General features: G+C 32.6%; 1 protein-coding gene across 12 annotated transcripts in view; it reads right to left on the reverse strand.

Moving 5' to 3' along the window:
* GPHN (gephyrin) overlaps positions 1–20023 on the reverse strand; it is a 641743-nt gene that overhangs the window by 480626 nt on the left and 141094 nt on the right. For all 12 annotated transcript variants that reach the window (XM_044231062.1, XM_044231066.1, XM_044231068.1 and 9 more), the window contains exon 2: positions 9700–9778. In XM_044231062.1, coding sequence (XP_044086997.1) covers positions 9700–9778 — 79 coding nt within the window. The remainder of the gene's footprint in view (positions 1–9699; positions 9779–20023) is intronic.

Consider the following 20023-nt stretch of genomic DNA (forward strand, 5'->3'; position numbering starts at 1 on the left):
AACCTTAAAAAAAATTCATGTAAATAAATGAAAATGAAAACACAACTGTTCAAAATCTTTGGGATGCAGCAAAGACAGTCCTAAGAGGGAAGTGTATAGCACTATAAGCCTTTCTCAAGAAACAAGACTTCAAATACACAACCTAAAGGAGCTGGAGAAAGAAGAGCAAATAAAGCTTAAGCCCAGCAGGGGAAGAGAAATAATAAAGACCAGATCAGAAATCAGTGAGATAGAAACCAGAAAAAGAGTAGAAAAAAATCAAGGAAACTAGGAGCTGTTCTTCAAAAGAATTAATAAGACTGATAAAACACCTGGCCAGACTTAACAAAGAGAAAAGAAAAAGGACCCAAAAAATAAAATCATGACTGAAAGAGGAGAGATCACAACCAATACTGAAGAAATACAATTGTAAGAACATATTATGTGCAACTATATGCCAACAAATGGGCAATCTGGAAGAAACGGATGCATTCCTAGAGACGTATAAACTACCAAAACAAAACCAGTAAGAAATAGAAAAACTGAACTGACTTAAATTAAAGGAGCAATCAAAAAATCTCCCAACAAGCAAGAGCCCAGAGCCAGATGGCTTACTGGGGGGAATTCTACCAAACATCTAAAGAAGAATTAACAGCCATTCTTCTGAAGGTGTTTCAAAAAACTGAAATGGAAGGAAAACTTCTAAACTCTTTCCGTAAGGCCAGCATTACCTTGATCCCCAAACCAGACAAAGACCCCACCAAAAAGGAGAGTTACAGACCAATATCCCTGGTGAACATGGATGCAAAAATTCAGTGTAAAATACTAGTCAATAAGATCCAACAGTACATTAAAAGTATTATTCACCACGACCAAGTGAGGGATTTATCCTGGGCTGCAAGGTTGGTTCAATATCCATAAATCAATGTGATATACTACCTAAATAAAAGAAAGGACAAAAACTGTATAATCCTCTCAACAGATGCAGAAAAAGCATTTGACAAAGTACAGTATCTTTTCTTGATTACAACTCTTCACAGTGTAGGGATAGAGGGCACATCCCTCAATATAAAAGCCATCTATGAAAAGCCCACAGGAAATATTATTCTCAGAGGGGAAAAACTGAAAGCTCTTCTCCTAAGGTTAGGAACACAGCAGGGATATCTACCATCACCATTGCTGTCCAACATAGTACTAGTAGTCGTAGCCTCAGGAATCAGACAACAAAAAGAAATAAAAGGCATCCAAATCAGTAAAGAAGTCAAACTCTCACTCTTTGAAGATAATATGATACTTTATATGAAAAACCCAAAAGACTCCATCCCAAAATTGATAGAACTCATACAGGAATTCAGCAACATGGCAGGATATAAAATCAATGCACAGAAATCAGTTACATTTCTATACACTAACAACAGACAGAAGAGAAGTTGAGTCGATCCCATCTACAACTGTACCCCAAAATCAAAAGATAGTGAGGAATAAATCTAACCAAAGAGGCAAAGGATATATACTCAGAAAACTATAGAATACTCATGAAAGAAATTGATGAAGACACAAAGAAATGGAAAAATGTTCCATGCTCTTGAACTGGAAGGACAAATATTGTGAAAATGTCTATGCTAACCAGAGAAATCTACACATTCAATGCCATCCCTATCAAAATATTATAAAGTTTTTTCAAAGAACTAGAACAAATAATTGTACAATTTGTATGGAACCAGAAAAGATCTCAAATAGCCAAAAGAATGTTCTATTTTGAAAAATTAACAACTTTTGACAATGTATACATTCTTTTTTAAATTAACAACTGAAAATCAGTATACAGTAGACCTCTCTTAGTTTAACCAATCTTTTTTTCTGAGACAACCTTCTCTCTCATTTAATTAGAGTATCCTACCATTCTAGTCACAGGTATCTGTCCCATGACTAATCAACCAAGATAGACTGCTACAGTGACTGCCTGATGTCACATGACAACATTAACCAGATCAACAAAATCAGAATTCTTCCATGGAATTTTACATTTCAGAACTGGAAGTGAAGAGAGATCATGCAGTTAGAAGAAAGGAAACTAGAGTAAGTTAGAGACATCTCCCCAGTTTCATGGAGAAACTTATTCTCACTTATTCATAAGTAAGAATAAAGCCAATAAAGACCAAAAGATATGATGGCAGAGGGTGACAAACAAATTCAATTGCACAAACTCCTTAAGTCTATTATTTGGGGTTTCCATACTTGACCCGGGTTTTAAGCTCTCCTGATTCCATGATAAGTGCATAGTTACATAAGTCTATCAAGTCCAATTTTATTTTTTAAGTTAGTTTGACTCAGGTTTCTGTAAATTAGATAATCCACTAAATAAAATGATACATTACTTATTTAATTTAAAAAGTCTAATACTGGGGACACCTGGGTGGTATCAGTTAGTTAAGTGTCCAACTCTTGATTTCAGCTCAGGTCATGATCTCAGAGTTAGGAGATGGAGATCCACACGAGATGCCATGTTCAATGTGGCATCTGTTTGAAATTCTCTCTCACTCTCTATCTGCCCCTTCTCTTGCTCATTCTCTCCCTCTCTAAAAATAAATAAATAAATTCTTTTTAAAAATTTCCAATACTGTATGCCTCAGATCTCCAACTCAGATATTGTCCATCTTTAATCATATATGGTCTTTGACTATAAGAATAATGCCTGTTAAACCTAATTCTGAAGAACTTAATACAAGCATCTAGTAATTTTTTTTGATTGATAAATTCTAAAATGAATAAACTCACAAAAAAATTAAACATACATTCTCAGGAATGTTTGGAATGAAAGAAATGAGGGAAAGTCTTCTAAAAGCAAAGTTAAAATCCGAAGTCTCTGGATTTGCAGTTCTAACATAGAACATAGTACTATAATATTATTCTTCAAGCCTAGATTAAGCTCTATTGTCCCAATATATAACTTACAGACTAATAAATACATAATCCAAAAAAGAAACTCATTAAAAATGATAATAACTTACATTTAGAGATAAAATTACAAAGATGATTTTGGTAGCTGTCTTAGATTTAGCAGAATTATTGGAAGCAGAGCAAAATGAATGATCAATAACATTTAAACAGCTGCCATTAAATGCATTTTCACAACAAATGAATTTATCTGTAGAGAAACAAATGATAACAATATAAAAATTCTTGTATTTGTTTAATAAACATTAAAGGACTCAGAGATACTGTAAAACTGAAATTTAATAAATAGACATAAAAAACATTAACTAAATTTAAGTACCTGAACATGCGGTATGAGAATATACAGCTTCACGGAAAATAACTACTTCAAAAACCACTGTTTATCCTCTGCTGACTGGCATTTTTAAGAAATTCAGTTCACCATAGCAACCTGTCTTAACACTAGCAGATAAGTACAAGCTAAATTTAGATATGATTGCTTTCCAGACGGCAATCCTGTCTTTGGTTCACATTTAATGCCATGATCCAGAGGACCAAAATATCACTCAATCAGAATGTAGTGTGAAGTCAAGTATATTCAGGGGGATAGAGCTATGTTTCAGAACCATGAAAAGAAGTTTCCACCAAAAAAGGTAAGATTTGTAAAGAAGTACATTAAAGTAAATAAAACTTCCATGTTTAAGGAATTTACATTACAATCAGACATAACTATTCTATTCAATTTTATCTATGAAATCCTGTGATTAAGTACTAATCATCAATAATATCAAAATACATTTCAACTAGCATGCTGTTATTATTATGCTGCATTTCCAATGTGGCATTACCTAACTAAAAAAGTGATTTCTTTCACACAAAAACAATTCTTTACAGATGAGGTATAACAAGAATTGTAGTAATACATGGCAAGTAATACAATACAATATAAGGGAAATGAATTGATTAAAATGCTATTGTTACAAAATTACTATGGACAAATTTATGGTTCATAATATTCATAATGATAATGAAAGGAAATAACAGTTTTGTACAGTTTACTGCATAATATGCCAAAGTTCATAACAGACATTTTTCTGTAATCTCTAGATGACTTCCAATGAAATCATTAAAAAGACAAAATGTAAAGAAGTAAGTGAAGTTCAATTAGAAATACCAAGAACAGGGGCGCCTGGGTGGCTCAGTGGTTTGGTCCTCTGCCTTCGGCTCCGGTCATGATCTCAGAATCCTGGGATCAAGTCCTGCATCAGGCTCTCTACTCAGAGGGGAGCCTGCTTCCTTCTCTCTCTCTCTGCCTGCCTCTCTGCCTACTTGTGATCTCTCTCTCTGTCAAATAAATACATTTAAAAAAAAAAAAAAAAGAAATACCAAGAACATATCACAGAACACCCATTAGAATGTCCTATCAACAACAACAAAAACACAAACAAACAGAAAATAATGAGAATTGGTGAGGAAGTCGAGAAATTGGAAACTTGTGCACTATTGGAGGGAATATAAAATGATGCAGTCAATATGGGGAAAAAAGTATGGCAGTTCTTCAAAAATTAAAATTGAGTTACCATATGATGTAGAAACTCTGCTCCTGTGTATACAACCAAAAGAACAGAAAGCAGAGTCTCAAAGAGATATTTGCACATCCATGTTCATAGCAGTATTATTCACAATAGACAAAAGCTAGAAGCAATGCTGTGTCCACTGATGGATGAACAGATAAACAAAACGTGTTATACATATAGCCAACAGAATATTAGTGAGCCTTAAAAAAGGAATTCCTATACATGCTACAACATGGGAGAACTTCCATGGGACTATTATGATAAGTAAAATAAACCAACCACAAAAGACAAATACTGTATGATTCTACTTATGTGAAATTTCCACAGAATTCAAAATCATAGACACAGAAAGCATGACAGTAGTTGCCAAAGACTAGAAGATGGATGGGGAGTTACTGCACTGCAGTTCTGTAAGATGAAAAATTTCTAGGGATCGACTGCATAACAGCCTGTGTACACTTCACATTACTGAATCGTACAATTAAAATTGGTTGAGATGGGGGCGCCTGGGTGGCTCAGTGGGTTAAAGCCTCTGCCTTCAGCTCAGGTCATGATCCCAGGGTCCTGGGATCGAGCCCCACATCGGGCTCTCTGCTCCGCAGGAAGCCTGCTTCCTCCTCTCTCTCTCTCTCTCTCTCTCTCTCTCTCTGCCTGCCTCTCTGCCTACTTGTGATCTCTGTCTGTCAAATAAATAAAATCTTAAAAAAAAAATTGGTTGAGATGGTGAATTTTATGTTATTTTTATTTTATGACAATTAAAAGAAATACTGATAAAATAGACAAGAAAAAAGTATTTCTTGATCCACACATAATTTATCTAGGAGTCAGAATTAAGATCCATTTGATCATCCTTTTTTATAAATCATAAGAGGTTATAAATTGGTAATATATTTTCAAAATCTGGATATCACCGAAACAATTTAAAATACACTGAATAACATAAAGGGGGGGAGAGAAAAATTACATATTTGTCAGGTTGTACAAAATTCTCGAAGAATATAAACTTTCCCTGTTTGACTACAAAGAAAATTACTAGTATCCTGCATTATAAATTACATTTCTAGTGTCAAGAATTCTGCTATGAATTAAACTACTCTTCCTATATCTGACTTATATAACACATATCTATGATGGTCCTAAACTTTTTTTTTTTTAAGATTTTATTTATTTATCTGACAGAGATCACAAGTAGGCAGAAAGGCAGGCAGAGAGAGAGGAAGGGAAGAAGGCTTTCTGCTGAGCAGAGAGCCTGATGTGAGGCTCTATCCCAGGACCCTGGGATCATGACTTGAGCCGAAGGCAGAGGCTTTAACCCACTGAGCCACACAGACACCCTAAGGATTTCTGCAAATTAAACAAGACACACCCACATATACCATGCATATCATCGCCATCAACACAGTGAATAGTACAAACAGGTGTTCAATTCTGTTAGCCCTTTTCATTCTTTAGTTATTTTTCCTCTTTTGATACTTAAATAGCTTTAATCATTTCTATAAATGTTTCTGAGTTCAAACAATTATTTCCGTTAAATGGTATATAAGGAAGCAATAAGAAACAGAAAGTATAAATATGTAATATGTTTTGCTTTTCATCTTCAGCATACAGCCAACGGGGATTTAAAAGTATTTTTGAGAATTACCTCTACAAAGAACACAACTAAATATAACTTAAAGAACATTATATACAGTAATTCATTTGCACATAAGTCAACTCTCTAGCATAAATAACGAGAAGCAGCATAAATGATTTTTGGAATTTAAATAGCATGCATTCCTTAACTTAAAAAAGAAAAAAAAATTTATGTTATCATGCTAGAGAATAACTTCCTATATGTATAAAAAGTATATATCACATTGGATATGTTTTTAATATGGTGAAACATCAAGCTAAATTTGACAATGCTTTTCAATTTGCCATTGAGAAACCACAAGTAAAACAAGAGGTCTTACAGCACAACAGAACATATTATACACACAGCAGAAGAAATCAGTCTTAAAATACTTAAAATCATAAACACAAGATGAACTTTTAAAACAGATAAAATTGTTCATTTTGAAATTTAACACTCATGCAAATTACTAATTCAAACAAATCCTTAGACACATTCATCAGCAAGAAATGAATGTCAAAATCCTCTACTTGGTCTTACACTTAACACCTGTAGGAGTGCTATAGAAAAAATTATTCTTAGAGTAACTACCAAAGAAGAGAGCTTCTCAGGTATCCCCTTTACCTCAATCTTCCCACAAGTCACATGCTGCTCTCATTATTAAAACAACTCAAAATTTAGTAGAAAGGCCAGAACGTCTTTCTTTTTTTTCTTTTTTCTTTTTTTAAAGATTTTATTTATTTATTTGAGAAAGAGAGACAGTGAGAGAGAGCATGAGCGAGGAGAAGGTCAGAGAGCGAAGCAGACTCCCCCATGGAGCTGGAAGCCTGATGTGGGACTCGATCCCGGGACTCCAGGATCACGCCCTGAGCCGAAGGCAGTCGTCCAACCAACTGAGCTACCCAGGCGTCCCAACCAGAACGTCTTTCTTAGGGATTCACAACTTTCTCATCTTTTTCTCTCATGGCATCCGTCCTTCATGTTCTTGTAACATAGGTCACTCCGTTCATTCAAACCCTGTAATTAGTATTACCATACAATGGAAGCAAAATCTTGGGGACTGTAATATACACAGTCTAGATAAATGACAGAGGGCCTATCACATGATTCTATTAGCCTGACACAGATTTAAAAGTATCAATTAATCACTTTTTTTCTGCCTTTTCATTCTCCTCTGAGGCAATTAACCCTTAAAACTTCATTCACTTATAGACACACACTCACACAGACACATATACCACATTTGACTTCATTTTGGTTATTTTTTTTTTTTTACTTTGCCCACATAGTATATATACTACTCAGAGTGTCAATACTGACCAGATAGCCTGGCTTCTCTTCAGCTTATTTTTCCCTTCTCTCTTTATCCTGATTCCTTTTGAATAGCCTTAGCGATTGTAATACTTAATTTTTCTTTACACATCAACTCTTTTCAGAATTAGCAGCTCCGGAATCTGGAGTATTTATCAAATGCCAGTTATTTCTTTAAGCAGCAGATTTCTTTTACTGTAAAGACATTATTATTTCTGACATATTTTCAACTCAATGTTGCAACACAAACAATTCAGCTCCATGTAGACCCATGAAGAATACATGAATCAATGAACAAATAGTAAAGATTTTTGTCAGGAGTTTGGAAGAGAAGAGAGGTAAATGACTTTTAAGAAAAAAATCCATACCCATGAGGTATATACTAAATGAATATTGTTATAGAATAATAACTCAGAATAAAACATTTCCCTTCATAACAACAGAAAAAAATACATTAATTTCTACATTAGGCATTTCCTTCCTTTAAGAATTTTGCTAAGGAAGAAATACATTGCTAAAATATGTATTAGAGTCATTAATAGCACATTTTGACAACTCTTAATTAAAAAAGTTCTTTCAAAGTGGTAAAGGCAAAAACAAATTCTCACTAAATTCTTACATTCAAGACTAATGCCAAGTTAAGAGAATGATGCTAAAGTAGGATATCTGATATTCCAAAACAGAGACTCAGAATTTTCTCCAACCCATACAGTAGTAATCTCAGGGAAGTTTTCTTTCAAATACTAAGATTAAATTTAAAATTTACTGCTAGGTTGCATAATGAATATTATTCTACATTCTCGGAAAAAGTACCAAATTCTCTCAAAACACTATAACTCATTGTTATAATCAATTATTCAAGTATAATTCTCCATAGCTTTTATATCATTAATGTCCAGATGAGCACATTTTTTCCACAAAGACTACATTAATACAGATAAATAATACTGTTGGGCCAAAAATATACCTTCAAATCATACAATAATGGAATAACATATTATTCATTTAAATGGATGAAATCTTTCAAAAACAATTATACAGTTTCCTCCTATATCTATAAGGGAAACAGAATTCTTCATGCAAATAAATGCTATTTGACATTAATTTAATGGGAACATTTATATCAAGTTAAAAAACAGTTCTATTCTTGATTAAATATTTATAGGACTGAAAGGACAACTGTCAATTTTCAGTAGAATAAAGATCACAGAGAAAGAATATTGACATTCCTTTAGTGTGAGGAAAAGAGAAACAGATTAATAAAAAAAATTGGGAGAACTGAGTTTACAAGTTCATTTCTAAATTCATTATATTAGAAACTTTAAGATTCAGTTATTTTCAAGATTCTGTATCTTGTGACTACATTTTTTTTAAATGACTGGGAATTCATTAAAGAATCAATATCCTTCAGATTCAACACATCCTTGTGTTTTATTCCTTGTAAAATACTCAATAAATTACTAGTAAAATGTGTGGGAGTATACATTATATATGATGTGAAAAACTGATTTCCTGTTATATTTTACTAAATGTATTACATACCTCTTTAAGAAAGCACCTGCCAGCACTCCATTTTCTTTTTTCTGCTGCCTAAAGTTTAACTATTCTTGATTTTTTTTTAAATGAAAGTGATATTACCATGAGGGTATGTTCATATAGAAGATATGATGCATAATTTATAGTAAATATTAAATTATAAAAAATTAATTCATAAAATAAAAATAGAAAGTAACATTTAAGAATATGAAAAATTAAGTCCTATGAAACTTTCCAAAAATTTTTGCTTATAAAACTTTCTAATGTAAAATATCAAGTGTATTCTAAATATTCAAGTATATTATAATTATTTTATATTTATAATTATACTTATAAATATTATAAGTTATCAAAAAGCCTAAAATTGACATGAACAAATTTAATTGAACCTTTCCCAGCAAATGAATTACTCATCACCTTCTCTACCCAGTATCTACTGCCACACTGGCAAGATATCATCAGCCATTAGTAAAGACTCCTTGAAAGTTGATCATTAGTCATAATGCTATCTCTTCTTCTAATATCTCTTCATAATGCATCTCTTCTTCTAATATCTCTTCTATTTCTAAAAATAAAATAGTCTATACCTTCATTTCTATTGAAACTGTTGAATGTCCTTCATTATATATAACACAAATTGTTAGAAAAGAAAAACTTACTCAATGTTAAATTAGTTCTCAGTTACACATCGTTTGAAAATGTCACACTTATCAAAATTATGCTTAGTACTGAAAACCATATACTCACAAAGAAGGATCTTGTACGAGATCTTTGAGATTTATCCCACTGCGATCTTCTGCAAGATTCCTGAAGCAACTATCACTCACTAAACATGAAAGAGAAAATAAAATTAATTTTTGCTTGCATTTTATTTCAGTTACTACCAACAAAATGGAATTTTAAATTAAAACTGGATCTCTGGATAGGATTTTTCCAAAGATCAATGTTAATTTCTGGGCCTAGCAGATTTAGCAACAAATATTAATATTCAATAACAAGCCAATAATCTAAGTATACCACCTTTATATAAATGCAACATATAAAAGAGTAAACACATGGGTCTAAATTCTGTTTTTACTTTTATAAGATTAAACTACAGCACAAAGTGGCAAGTCACTACTAGAAACAAAAAAGGACAAGTTGACCCCCCCAAATTATTATTTTTTTAAAAGATTTTATTTATTTATTTGACAGACAGAGATCTCAAGTAGGCAGAGAGGCAGGCAGAGAGAGAGGAGGGAGCAGGCTCCCTGCTGAGCAGTGAGCCCAATGTGGGGCTTGATCCCAGGACCCTGAGACCACGACCTGAGCCAAAGGCAAAGGCTTTAACCCACTGAGCCACCCAGGTGCCCCTCAAATTATATTTTAAAAGATATTAGATAGCAATGTGACTTAATAAGAATAAACTAGGAGAAAGTGCTTTCTGTTCTTAGGTAAGCTGAGCCTCCTGTTGTTTTCATTTCTGGGAGAATTTGCCACTTCAAGCTATGAGTCAGAAAGAAGGACATTACTAGAGAAAAGAAAAACCAGCATAGTTCTTGATGGTTCACAGGCTAGCATGACATACTGAAATCCTATGGAACTCTAAGAAATTCTATGAAATCCTATGAAAGCCGTTTTGTTTGTTTGTTTGTTTGTTTGTTTTTGCTGGAACATCTGCTGAGGGCTAGAACAGCACAAAAGAGTTTGGAATGAGAAAGAAAAAATGGGCAGAGGGCAAATAATGTTTTTCTATAGAGCTATGGTGATTAGAAGTCAAAGTAACAGGACAACAGGCAGAGCCTACCACTTTCAGTGTATAATTTCAGGAGATCATCCCTAAAAAAAATCCGCTCTCAACCAAAAGCAAATGGAGGCAGGAGGGGTGAGTAAAAGGGGGCAAAACTAAAAAGGTATAGAAAAACTTCTCACAATTTCACAGTACCTAAAAACAAAGTCACACCAGAAGTATCCGCAACACAAGTTTTACCCATAAAGACATTTAAGACCAGATGTAGACTAAGGATATCTAAAGCTTTCACTCTAACTACCTAGTTCAATTTGAAATTGAATTAAAGAGTTGGCACTTAACATTTAATAAGAGTTATATCAATTTCTTTGATCCTACAATAAATAGTATTTGGTATATGACAAAAATTACTACAAAGTATAGAAAAGGACCCAAAATGTGACCAATAAGCAAGAGAAAAATTCCATATTTATATATATATATGTGTGTGTGTGTATATATACCACATACATACAAATAATTCCATATATATACACACACACACGTATATATGCATAGATAGGTACTGACCCACAGATGATACAGAATCAGAAGACAAGAATTTTATGAAAATTTAAACTTTCAAAAAATTTATTTAACGTAAGTTGAAGATACAGAAAAATGTTCACAGTAGATGAAAGAAGGGAAATTTCAGCAAATAATTAAAAGCTATGAAAAATAATCAAATAGTAATTTTAGAATTGAAAAATATAGTATCTGAAATTAAGTGGCTCAGTTTTGGAGCTGACTAAACACAAAAAACACAGGATTTGTGATCTTGAAGAGATCAACAGAAAACATCCAAACTGAAGCAAAGAGGAAAAAAAAATAAGTGAAAAGAACAGAGCAAAAGAAACATGGGAATCAAACAGCTCAATGTAACTGTAGTTGAGGAGAGAATGGGGCAAAAGCAGTATTTTCAGAACACCTGAGAATATTCCAAAACTGATTCATTGCACTAATTCACTGACTCAGGGAGTATAACCAACCCCACACCAGAAAAAGTAAAATAAAACAACAACAGCAGCCAAAGCGCTGAAAATAAAAGATGGTAAGAAAATGGTAAAGATGGTAAGAAAATGGTAATAAAAAGATGGTAAGAAAATCTTAAAAACAACCAGAAAGAGAAAAAGGACACATCATTGTCAAAGGAAAAACAGTAAAACTGACAGCTGAGTATGAGATATAAACAATGGAATCCAGAAATCATGGAAAGCTTTGATTAATATGCTAAGGGAAAACTGGAAATCTTGAAGTCTAGACCTTGATAAAATATCACCCCAAATTAAAGACAAAATAAAAACTTTACTTAAATGGTATTTTTGTATTTATTACCATTAATATTAAATGATGAGCTATTTTCTATTTCAATTTAACAATTTTATTCTATGTATCTTAAAGAGTCATTTCCAACCTGCATATAGAACAAGAAGAATATGACATTCACCTTATTCCTTTCAAAGATCCACTACCTAGTATTTTTTTCCCACTACCTAGTATTTAATTTGGATTTTGTATTCCCTTTTTTTATAGAGTCCCTCAAAATTATAAATCTGGATCTCTCTCTGAAATAAACAATAATACATATAAACAATGATGCTATAAAAACATTTGAAGTTGAAAAAATTGGATTCCTTTTTATTAATTCCCAAAAGATACTTCCCATGCTTCACTATTTTTGCAATGAGTGGAATAATTTTAATTAATATATAATTTTCATTCCATATTTAGCAGGCACTCATCTCAACCTGTTGATTTAAGACAAATTTCCTGCTTTTTATAATTTTAATACAAATTCTCTTTATTACACCACTTTCTGAGTCGGGCCAAAAAGAAAAAACTAAAATGTTGGCACACTGTAAGAAAAGTTGGTTTCCTGCTGAGCTTAACTAAAATTGAAGCTGTAATATATCATAAAATTTGTTCTCAAAAGTTTCTTGCCCACTTTGGCAAATATGAGACCTTAGTTATAAACTTCAAGAGCCTGAAAGTTTTGCAGGCTTAATTAAAATGGAATAAACCTTTGTTACTTTAAAGGCTTGCTAGTCAGCTATCTGTGAAATGAGTTTTGCCAAAGAAGGCACTTTTCTAAAATTCATGTTCTATCCAACTTCTAAGTTAAAAACAAAAGAAGAAATTGAAATAGTCTCTTAACAAAAATTCTAAAACTTTAGCTGCCTAACAATATATGTTACAGCTAAAGCTTTTTTTCCACCAACACAAAGAAGTTTTCATTTTGAATTATAAATAAGAATATGGCAATTTTTAAGAAGTAAACATAATCTTTTTTGTATGTAAACACATTAAAATCAATCCGTTTGGGTCACGATATTTTACTGTTTTTTACAACACCACTACCACCCCAAGTGTATGATGACTACAGGAACTACGATGTTCTTCACTCCACTAATAAAAAGTTGTAAACATTTTGTCACAAAAATCAAACAAAATGGGAGAAAGTACAATGGAAATAGAAATTACAATAGAAATTATGGTATTAACATGAAAATTATAATCTTTACTTCAGTCTATTTTATATTGATATAATTAACTTGAAAGAACACAGAGGAAAATTATAAATATTAGTAAGCTGAACTCTTTACCAGAGCTCCTATCCAACCAAATGTATTTTTTCCTGTAAATATTCATCATGTGGATCTATAATCAAAACAATAATTGAAACTCATTATATGTTAAGCATTTTATATTTATTTTCTCACTTAATCTTATCATCCAATGATGATAGGATAGGTTTATCCTTATCCTATCCCAATCATTATCCAATGATAAGTCTATCTGTGTCACCATTTTACAGATAAAGATTCTAAAGCATGGGGAGATTAACATCTTTCTATGGATCATATAGCTAATAAATAGCAATACTGGGAAAATCTAGAAGCTGTAACTCCAGGGGTTGTACTCTTAACCACTATACTATATAGACCATAGTTCTTGGCAATCACTCATATATTCTGAATTCTCCTACATTTCCATAACTTCAAACCACATAAAAGCTATACAATTAAAATTCATTAAAACAGTAAAATCCAACTCAAAACATTATTAAAGAATTACAGTTTTTAAAGTGGAATTAAACATTAAAGATCTTCTAGTTAAGTGGTTAGTTATATTTCAGAGCAATGACATTCCTTTCCCCCTTTCACCTAAAGAGTTGTTTTTATTCGTTTATATATTAGTTTGCTTTAAAACTATATTTGCAAAAATTTACCAAAGAAATTCTTACAGAAGCTGAAACACACAGACATACACACACCTCAAAACAGTATTAATTCCATTCATCATTAAGTTATAAACAAGAATCCCATTTCATCTATGGTCAGCATTTGAACTCATTATATACTTACAAATATTTGTAAAATGGATTCATAAAGGGTTCTTAGCTAATATAAACACCTTTTTTCGGTATATATTCGTCCTTTGTTCTGATCCTCAATCAAAGTAATTGCTGACATTCATTATGTGCTAACAATTTATGTTCATTGTCCCACTTACATGCATTATGTATAATCAATATGATTTTTATTAAAATCATTATACTATATATTCTAAATCCTACTATTATGGATTATTCAATCTGATTATTTGGAAAATAAAGTACGAAAGAACCAGCCATCTCTTTCATTTAGGATGACATTTACATTCTTTTTAAAGATTTTATTTATTTGACAAGAGAGATCACAAGTAGACAGAGAGGCAGTGGGGGTAGGGGGTGAAGAGGCAGAGAGAGAGGGGAAGCAGGCTCCACGCTAAGCAGACAGCCCAACATGGGGCTTGATCCCAAGAACCTGAGATCACAACCTGAGCCGAAGACAGAGGCTTAACCCACTGAGCCCTCTTTGTGCCCCAGGATGACATTTATATTCTATCTTGCTCTGGTCAGGAAGGATTTTCCTGTAACAAAAGAATTGCTAGCCTCAAAAATTCATGTTTAAAATATACCAGGGTAGGAATTTAGTATTTAACTGATTCTATTATCTGTATTTATGAACATGAGAATAAGGCACCATTTGAAAATTGCCAGGATGACAATAAAAACAGATCCAATTTAAAATTTATTTATCAGTAGTTTCAAAACATCCAGTGAAATAAAATCCCCCAAAAATGATCCTGTGAAATCAATAGATAATTAAAATAAAATACGTTTATATAATCTAGACATTCCAATTACTTTGTTTAATTAGACTTAACAATAAAACATCACAGAAAAAGATAAAACTACTAATATAAGTGTTTCAAAAAATACATACTTGAATATCAAAAAGTTAAGACACACTTCTTAGAAACATTACAAATTTCTCTTAAAAATCTCCCCTTCTAGGGACACCCAGGTGTCTCAGTTGGTTGGACGACTGCCTTCGGCTCAGGTCATGATCCCAAAGTCCCGAGATCGAGTCCTGCATTGGGCTCCCAGCTCCACTGGGAGTCTGCTTCTCTCTCTGACCTTCTCCTCACTTATGCTCTCTCTCACTGTCTCTCTCTCAAATAAATAAATAAAATCTTTAAAAAAAAAAATCTCCTCTTCTGTGATCACACTGTGAGAGTTAAATGTTTAATGGAAAAATGTCAATATGCCATGATTTTAAAATATCACCAAAATAAACCAAGCATGTTACTCGTTTTATTCTAAACATATATAACTTAATAGCTGACATAAAAATTAGACTGATTCTATAATTCTTAGTCACATTTTTAAGATAAATCTCTGTATTTTCTTTTCTGTTATTTAGATAAAATTCACATAACACAAATTCACCATTTTTTATCTATATCAAAATTAGTCATTTCAAAGTGTACAGTTCATTAACATTCAGTACATTCACAATGTTATATGATCACTACCTTTATTTCTAAGACATTTTCATCATCCCAAGAGAAAACCTGCTATTCATTAAACCGAAAGTCTCCATCTCCCCCTTCCCCTAATCCCTGGCAACCATGAATCTGTTTTCTATCTCTGTGGATTACTTAACCAGGATATTTCATACAAATGCAAGTATACAATATGTAATTTTTTGTGTTTGAATGATTTCACTTTGCATAATATTTTCAAGTATCATCCATGTTGTAGCATATATCAGTATTTCATTCCTCAGATGGCCGAAAAATATTTCGCTGTATGTAAGTCTGACTTTTGTCTATCCATTCACCCTTTGTTGGCCTTTTGGGTTGTTTCCACCTTTTGGCTATTGCAAATACTGCTGAACGAGCATGTGTGTACAAGTATTAGTTTGAGTATTTGTTTTCAATTCTCTGTGGGTATATAACAAGAAATAGAAATTGCTGGATCGGGGCGCCTGGGTGGCTCAGTGGGTTAAGCCGCTGCCTTCGGCTCAGGTCATGATCTCAGAGTCCTGGGATTGAGCCCTGCATCGGGCTCTTTGCTCGGCAGGGAACCTGCTTCCTCCTCTCTCTCTGCCTGCCTCTCTGCCTGCTTGTCATCTCTCTCTGTCAAATAAATGAATAAAATCTTTAAAAAAAAAAAAAAAAGAAATTGCTGGATCATATGGTAATTCCATGTTTAATTTTTGAGGAACTGAAAAATTGTTTTCCAAAGCAGCTACACTATTTAACATTCCACCAGTAATACAAGAAGGTTCCATTTGCAAAATCCACAGTCATTACTGTCTTTTTAACTCATAACAGTGGGGTGCAAAGTATTATCTCATTGTGGCTTTGAATACATTTTCCTAATGATAAATGGTGTTAAACATCTTTCTGTATGCTGTTGGCCATTTGTGTATTTTCTTTGGAGAAATGTCTATTCAAGCCCTTTGCACACTTTTTAATTGGGTTATTGATGTTTCCGTTATTGAGTTACAAGCCATATTTACATATTCCAGCTACCAGACCCTTATCAGACATATGATTTGCAAGTATTTTATTCCATTCTGTGAGTTGTTATTGTGTCGCCTTGATGGTGTCTGTTAATGTACTAAGTTTTTAATTTTGATAAATTTTAATTTTTCTATTCTTTCTTTTGGTGTCACAGCTAAGAAATCATTACTAAATCCAAGGCCATCAGAAATTTCCCTTATGCATTCTGGTAAGAATTTTATAGTTATAACATTTTAGATCCTTCATCCACTCTGAGATAATGTTTGAACATGCTGTGAGGGTAAGAGTCTGACCAAATTCTTCTACATGTATTTATTAAGTTGCTACGGCACCATTTGTGAAGAGGCATTCTTTCCCTACTAAATGATGTTGGCACTCTTCTGAAAAATCAATTACCTATAACACATATGTGCTTATTTCTAGACTCAATCCTATTCCATTGATCTATATATATGTTTGCTCTTATGCTAATATCACACTGTTTTAATTACTGTAACTTTGTAGAAAGTTATTAAATGGGGAACTGTGAGTCTCCCAACTTTTTCTTTAAGGTATTTTTCGCTACTCAGCATTCCTTGAAATTCTATATGACTACTTGGATTCTGATCCATATTTTATACCAAATTTTGGTTCCTATTTTAAGCAGACTCATTTTATTTTCATTTTGTAAAATATTTTATTATTTATTTGTTAGAAAGAGAGAGAGCCACAGGGACAGGGAAAAGCACACACCCTGCACCCCACTTGAGCAAGGAGCCTGATGTGGGACTTGATCCCAAGATCATAATTTGAGCTGAAGGCAGATGCTTAACTGACTGAGACACCCAGGCATGCCTAAGCAGATTTATTTTTAAATAATTTTAGCATAATCAATTATCTGTCATCAGGTCCTACTTTACATTTTCTTTCAAGCCTAATCCCTACAATTTTCAACCTGCTAAAAGAAAAGTTCCCAGAATTCCTCTGGGGAAAAAAAAGTAAATTAAGCACAAAGAACTATTACTGAGCAAAATGAATGAGGTAAATGAACAACAAATAAAGGTAAAGGGTAGTGTTTGAAATTTGAAAATTTTCTTAACATGTTCAACCCAAAATTGCAAGCCAAAATAATGCATATTTGCAAAACATACTATTTTAACACAGTCATTTCACAACTATCAGTGTTGCTTTAATTTTAAGTAATTTCAAGTTTTGGAACTTCATGTCAAAAAGTAACATATTTCCATTCTGAAAAAAAAATTAAAACAAGAGGAAAAATCTCCTTTCCCAATAAATTTACAACAGATATATGTTCTGAGTTCAAACTACAGATTTAACCTCACTTTTTTAATCTGATGCAAGTGCAAAGAAAATTTTTATATTTCAAAATCCACGTAACTCTGCAACTGAGGATCTTCCAGCTCGTCTTTATTGGAAGTAATTATTCTGCAAATAATAACATACTAAAAAGCAAAAACAAAAACAAAAACAAACCCAAAACCTAACAGAATTCTAAAAACATATTCAAAATAATTAATATGCTCAATTAAAATTATACACTCATGAATTCATTATTTACCAATAGCCACCTGTGAAAAGACATTTTAAAAAGATTAACTATTCATGTAAATCAACATAAACAGATGAACATTTTCAATAGATATTAATAGTAGGGAATACTGACTATAAACTCCAATTATCCCCCATTTCTTTATTCAAACTGGTAAATATGTATGACAATATTGCACTAAAGTAATAAATTTAAAAATTTATTTGGAAGTAATAAATTTAAAAATCATGGAAATCTGTTCTCTTTTTTATTATAGTAGTACATTCATAATATCCTCAATTTTACCTCTTGGCCTGCAAAACCTAGAATATTTACTATTTGGCCTTTTGTGGAAAAACATTAGTGACCCCTGGAATACAACAAAGAATTGCCATGCAATACAGAGAGCTAATGGATGTTGTAATTCCTTGTATGTGAATTTGTGTAACATATGCCCATGACTTTATATAGATGGTGCTAAATGACCGATGCACTTCAATATTCCCTTCTATCTCTGGACAAAGTTCATATCACAATTCAAGTTATTGGAAAAACTTCCAAATAGCCTCATCCCTGTCCCCAGGTTCTCCTACCAATTTAAGAAAATGAAAAATCAGTGAAGATTCAATGTGAAGCCAGAACTGCCATGCCAACCGAGCAGTACCATTGAAGTCAAATTTCAAGAAGCAAAGAAAAGCCTAACTGAGAACTTGGCTTCTACCCCAACTGGGCAGAAAAGAGGTAGTGCCCACCTCCGTTTACCTACCTGAGCAGTGAGCCAAATAAGATTCACAGATCATCCCATAATATCCAAAATGTCCAGGTTTCAATCAAAAATCAATTGTCATAACAAAAAAGATGATCCCAAACTAAATGTAAAAGACAACTGACTGGTGCCAAGACCAAAATGGCAGAGATGTTAGAATTATCTGACAAAATTTTTTAAAACCAGAGAAAAATAAACTAGAAAACAAAACAAAACAAAGCCTTAAGTAACCATAGGACAGTAACAAAAACCATGACTTTCTCATCAACTGAGTGTCAAAGGGGAAGAAAGTGCAGTCCTGAAAAGGAATTTGAAAAAAGTGTTTGAAAACATCCCAAATTTGGCAAAAGAAAACAAACATACAGATTCATGGAAGTGAGAAAAACTACAACAGGACAGACTTAATAAAATTTATACCAAAAGAAATCAAATTCAAACTTCTAAAAACTAAAGAAAAAGAAAAAATCTTGGGAACAGTAAGAGAGAAACTACACATTACCAACAGGAGAAAAACAATTCAAATGACAGCAATTTCTCATCAAAAACCAGCTAGGACAGAAAGATCACTTTTTCAAATGATCAAATAAAAGAACTGTGAACTCATATGTTATGACCAGGGAAATATACTTCAGAGATGGAGATATTATGACACTGTCAAGTAAAAGAATATTAAGAAAATCTGTCACCAGAACACCTACCTTAAAAGGGCCCGGTCTGAGGAAAGAACAATTAAATCACGAACCACTAACAAGACCACCAAAGGAAAACAGAAAGAAGACAAAAAATCACCAATATCAGAAATGCAACAGTAGCTATGTATCACTATAGACTATAGAATTCAAAACAGTAATAAAAGAGTATTACAAAAACCTCTAAAGGAATTGAGTTTGGAAACAAAAGAAATGGCTCAATTCGTCAAAAAACACAGACTACCACAGTTGACCCAATATGAAAAAGATAATATGACTAGCCCTACAACTATTAGGAAATTAAATTTGTAACTTCAAAACTACCCAAAAAAGAAATCAGCAGCCTCGGATGTATCACTAGAAAAAAAAAACCAAAAATCTAAAGAAGAATGAATACCAATTCACACCATATTACTCAAAAAGTAAGAAAAGGAAATACTTCCAAATTGATTTTATGAACCTAC

The sequence above is a fragment of the Neovison vison genome, chromosome 13 (assembly GCF_020171115.1).
Source record: "Neovison vison isolate M4711 chromosome 13, ASM_NN_V1, whole genome shotgun sequence".
NCBI lineage: Eukaryota > Metazoa > Chordata > Mammalia > Carnivora > Mustelidae > Neogale > Neogale vison.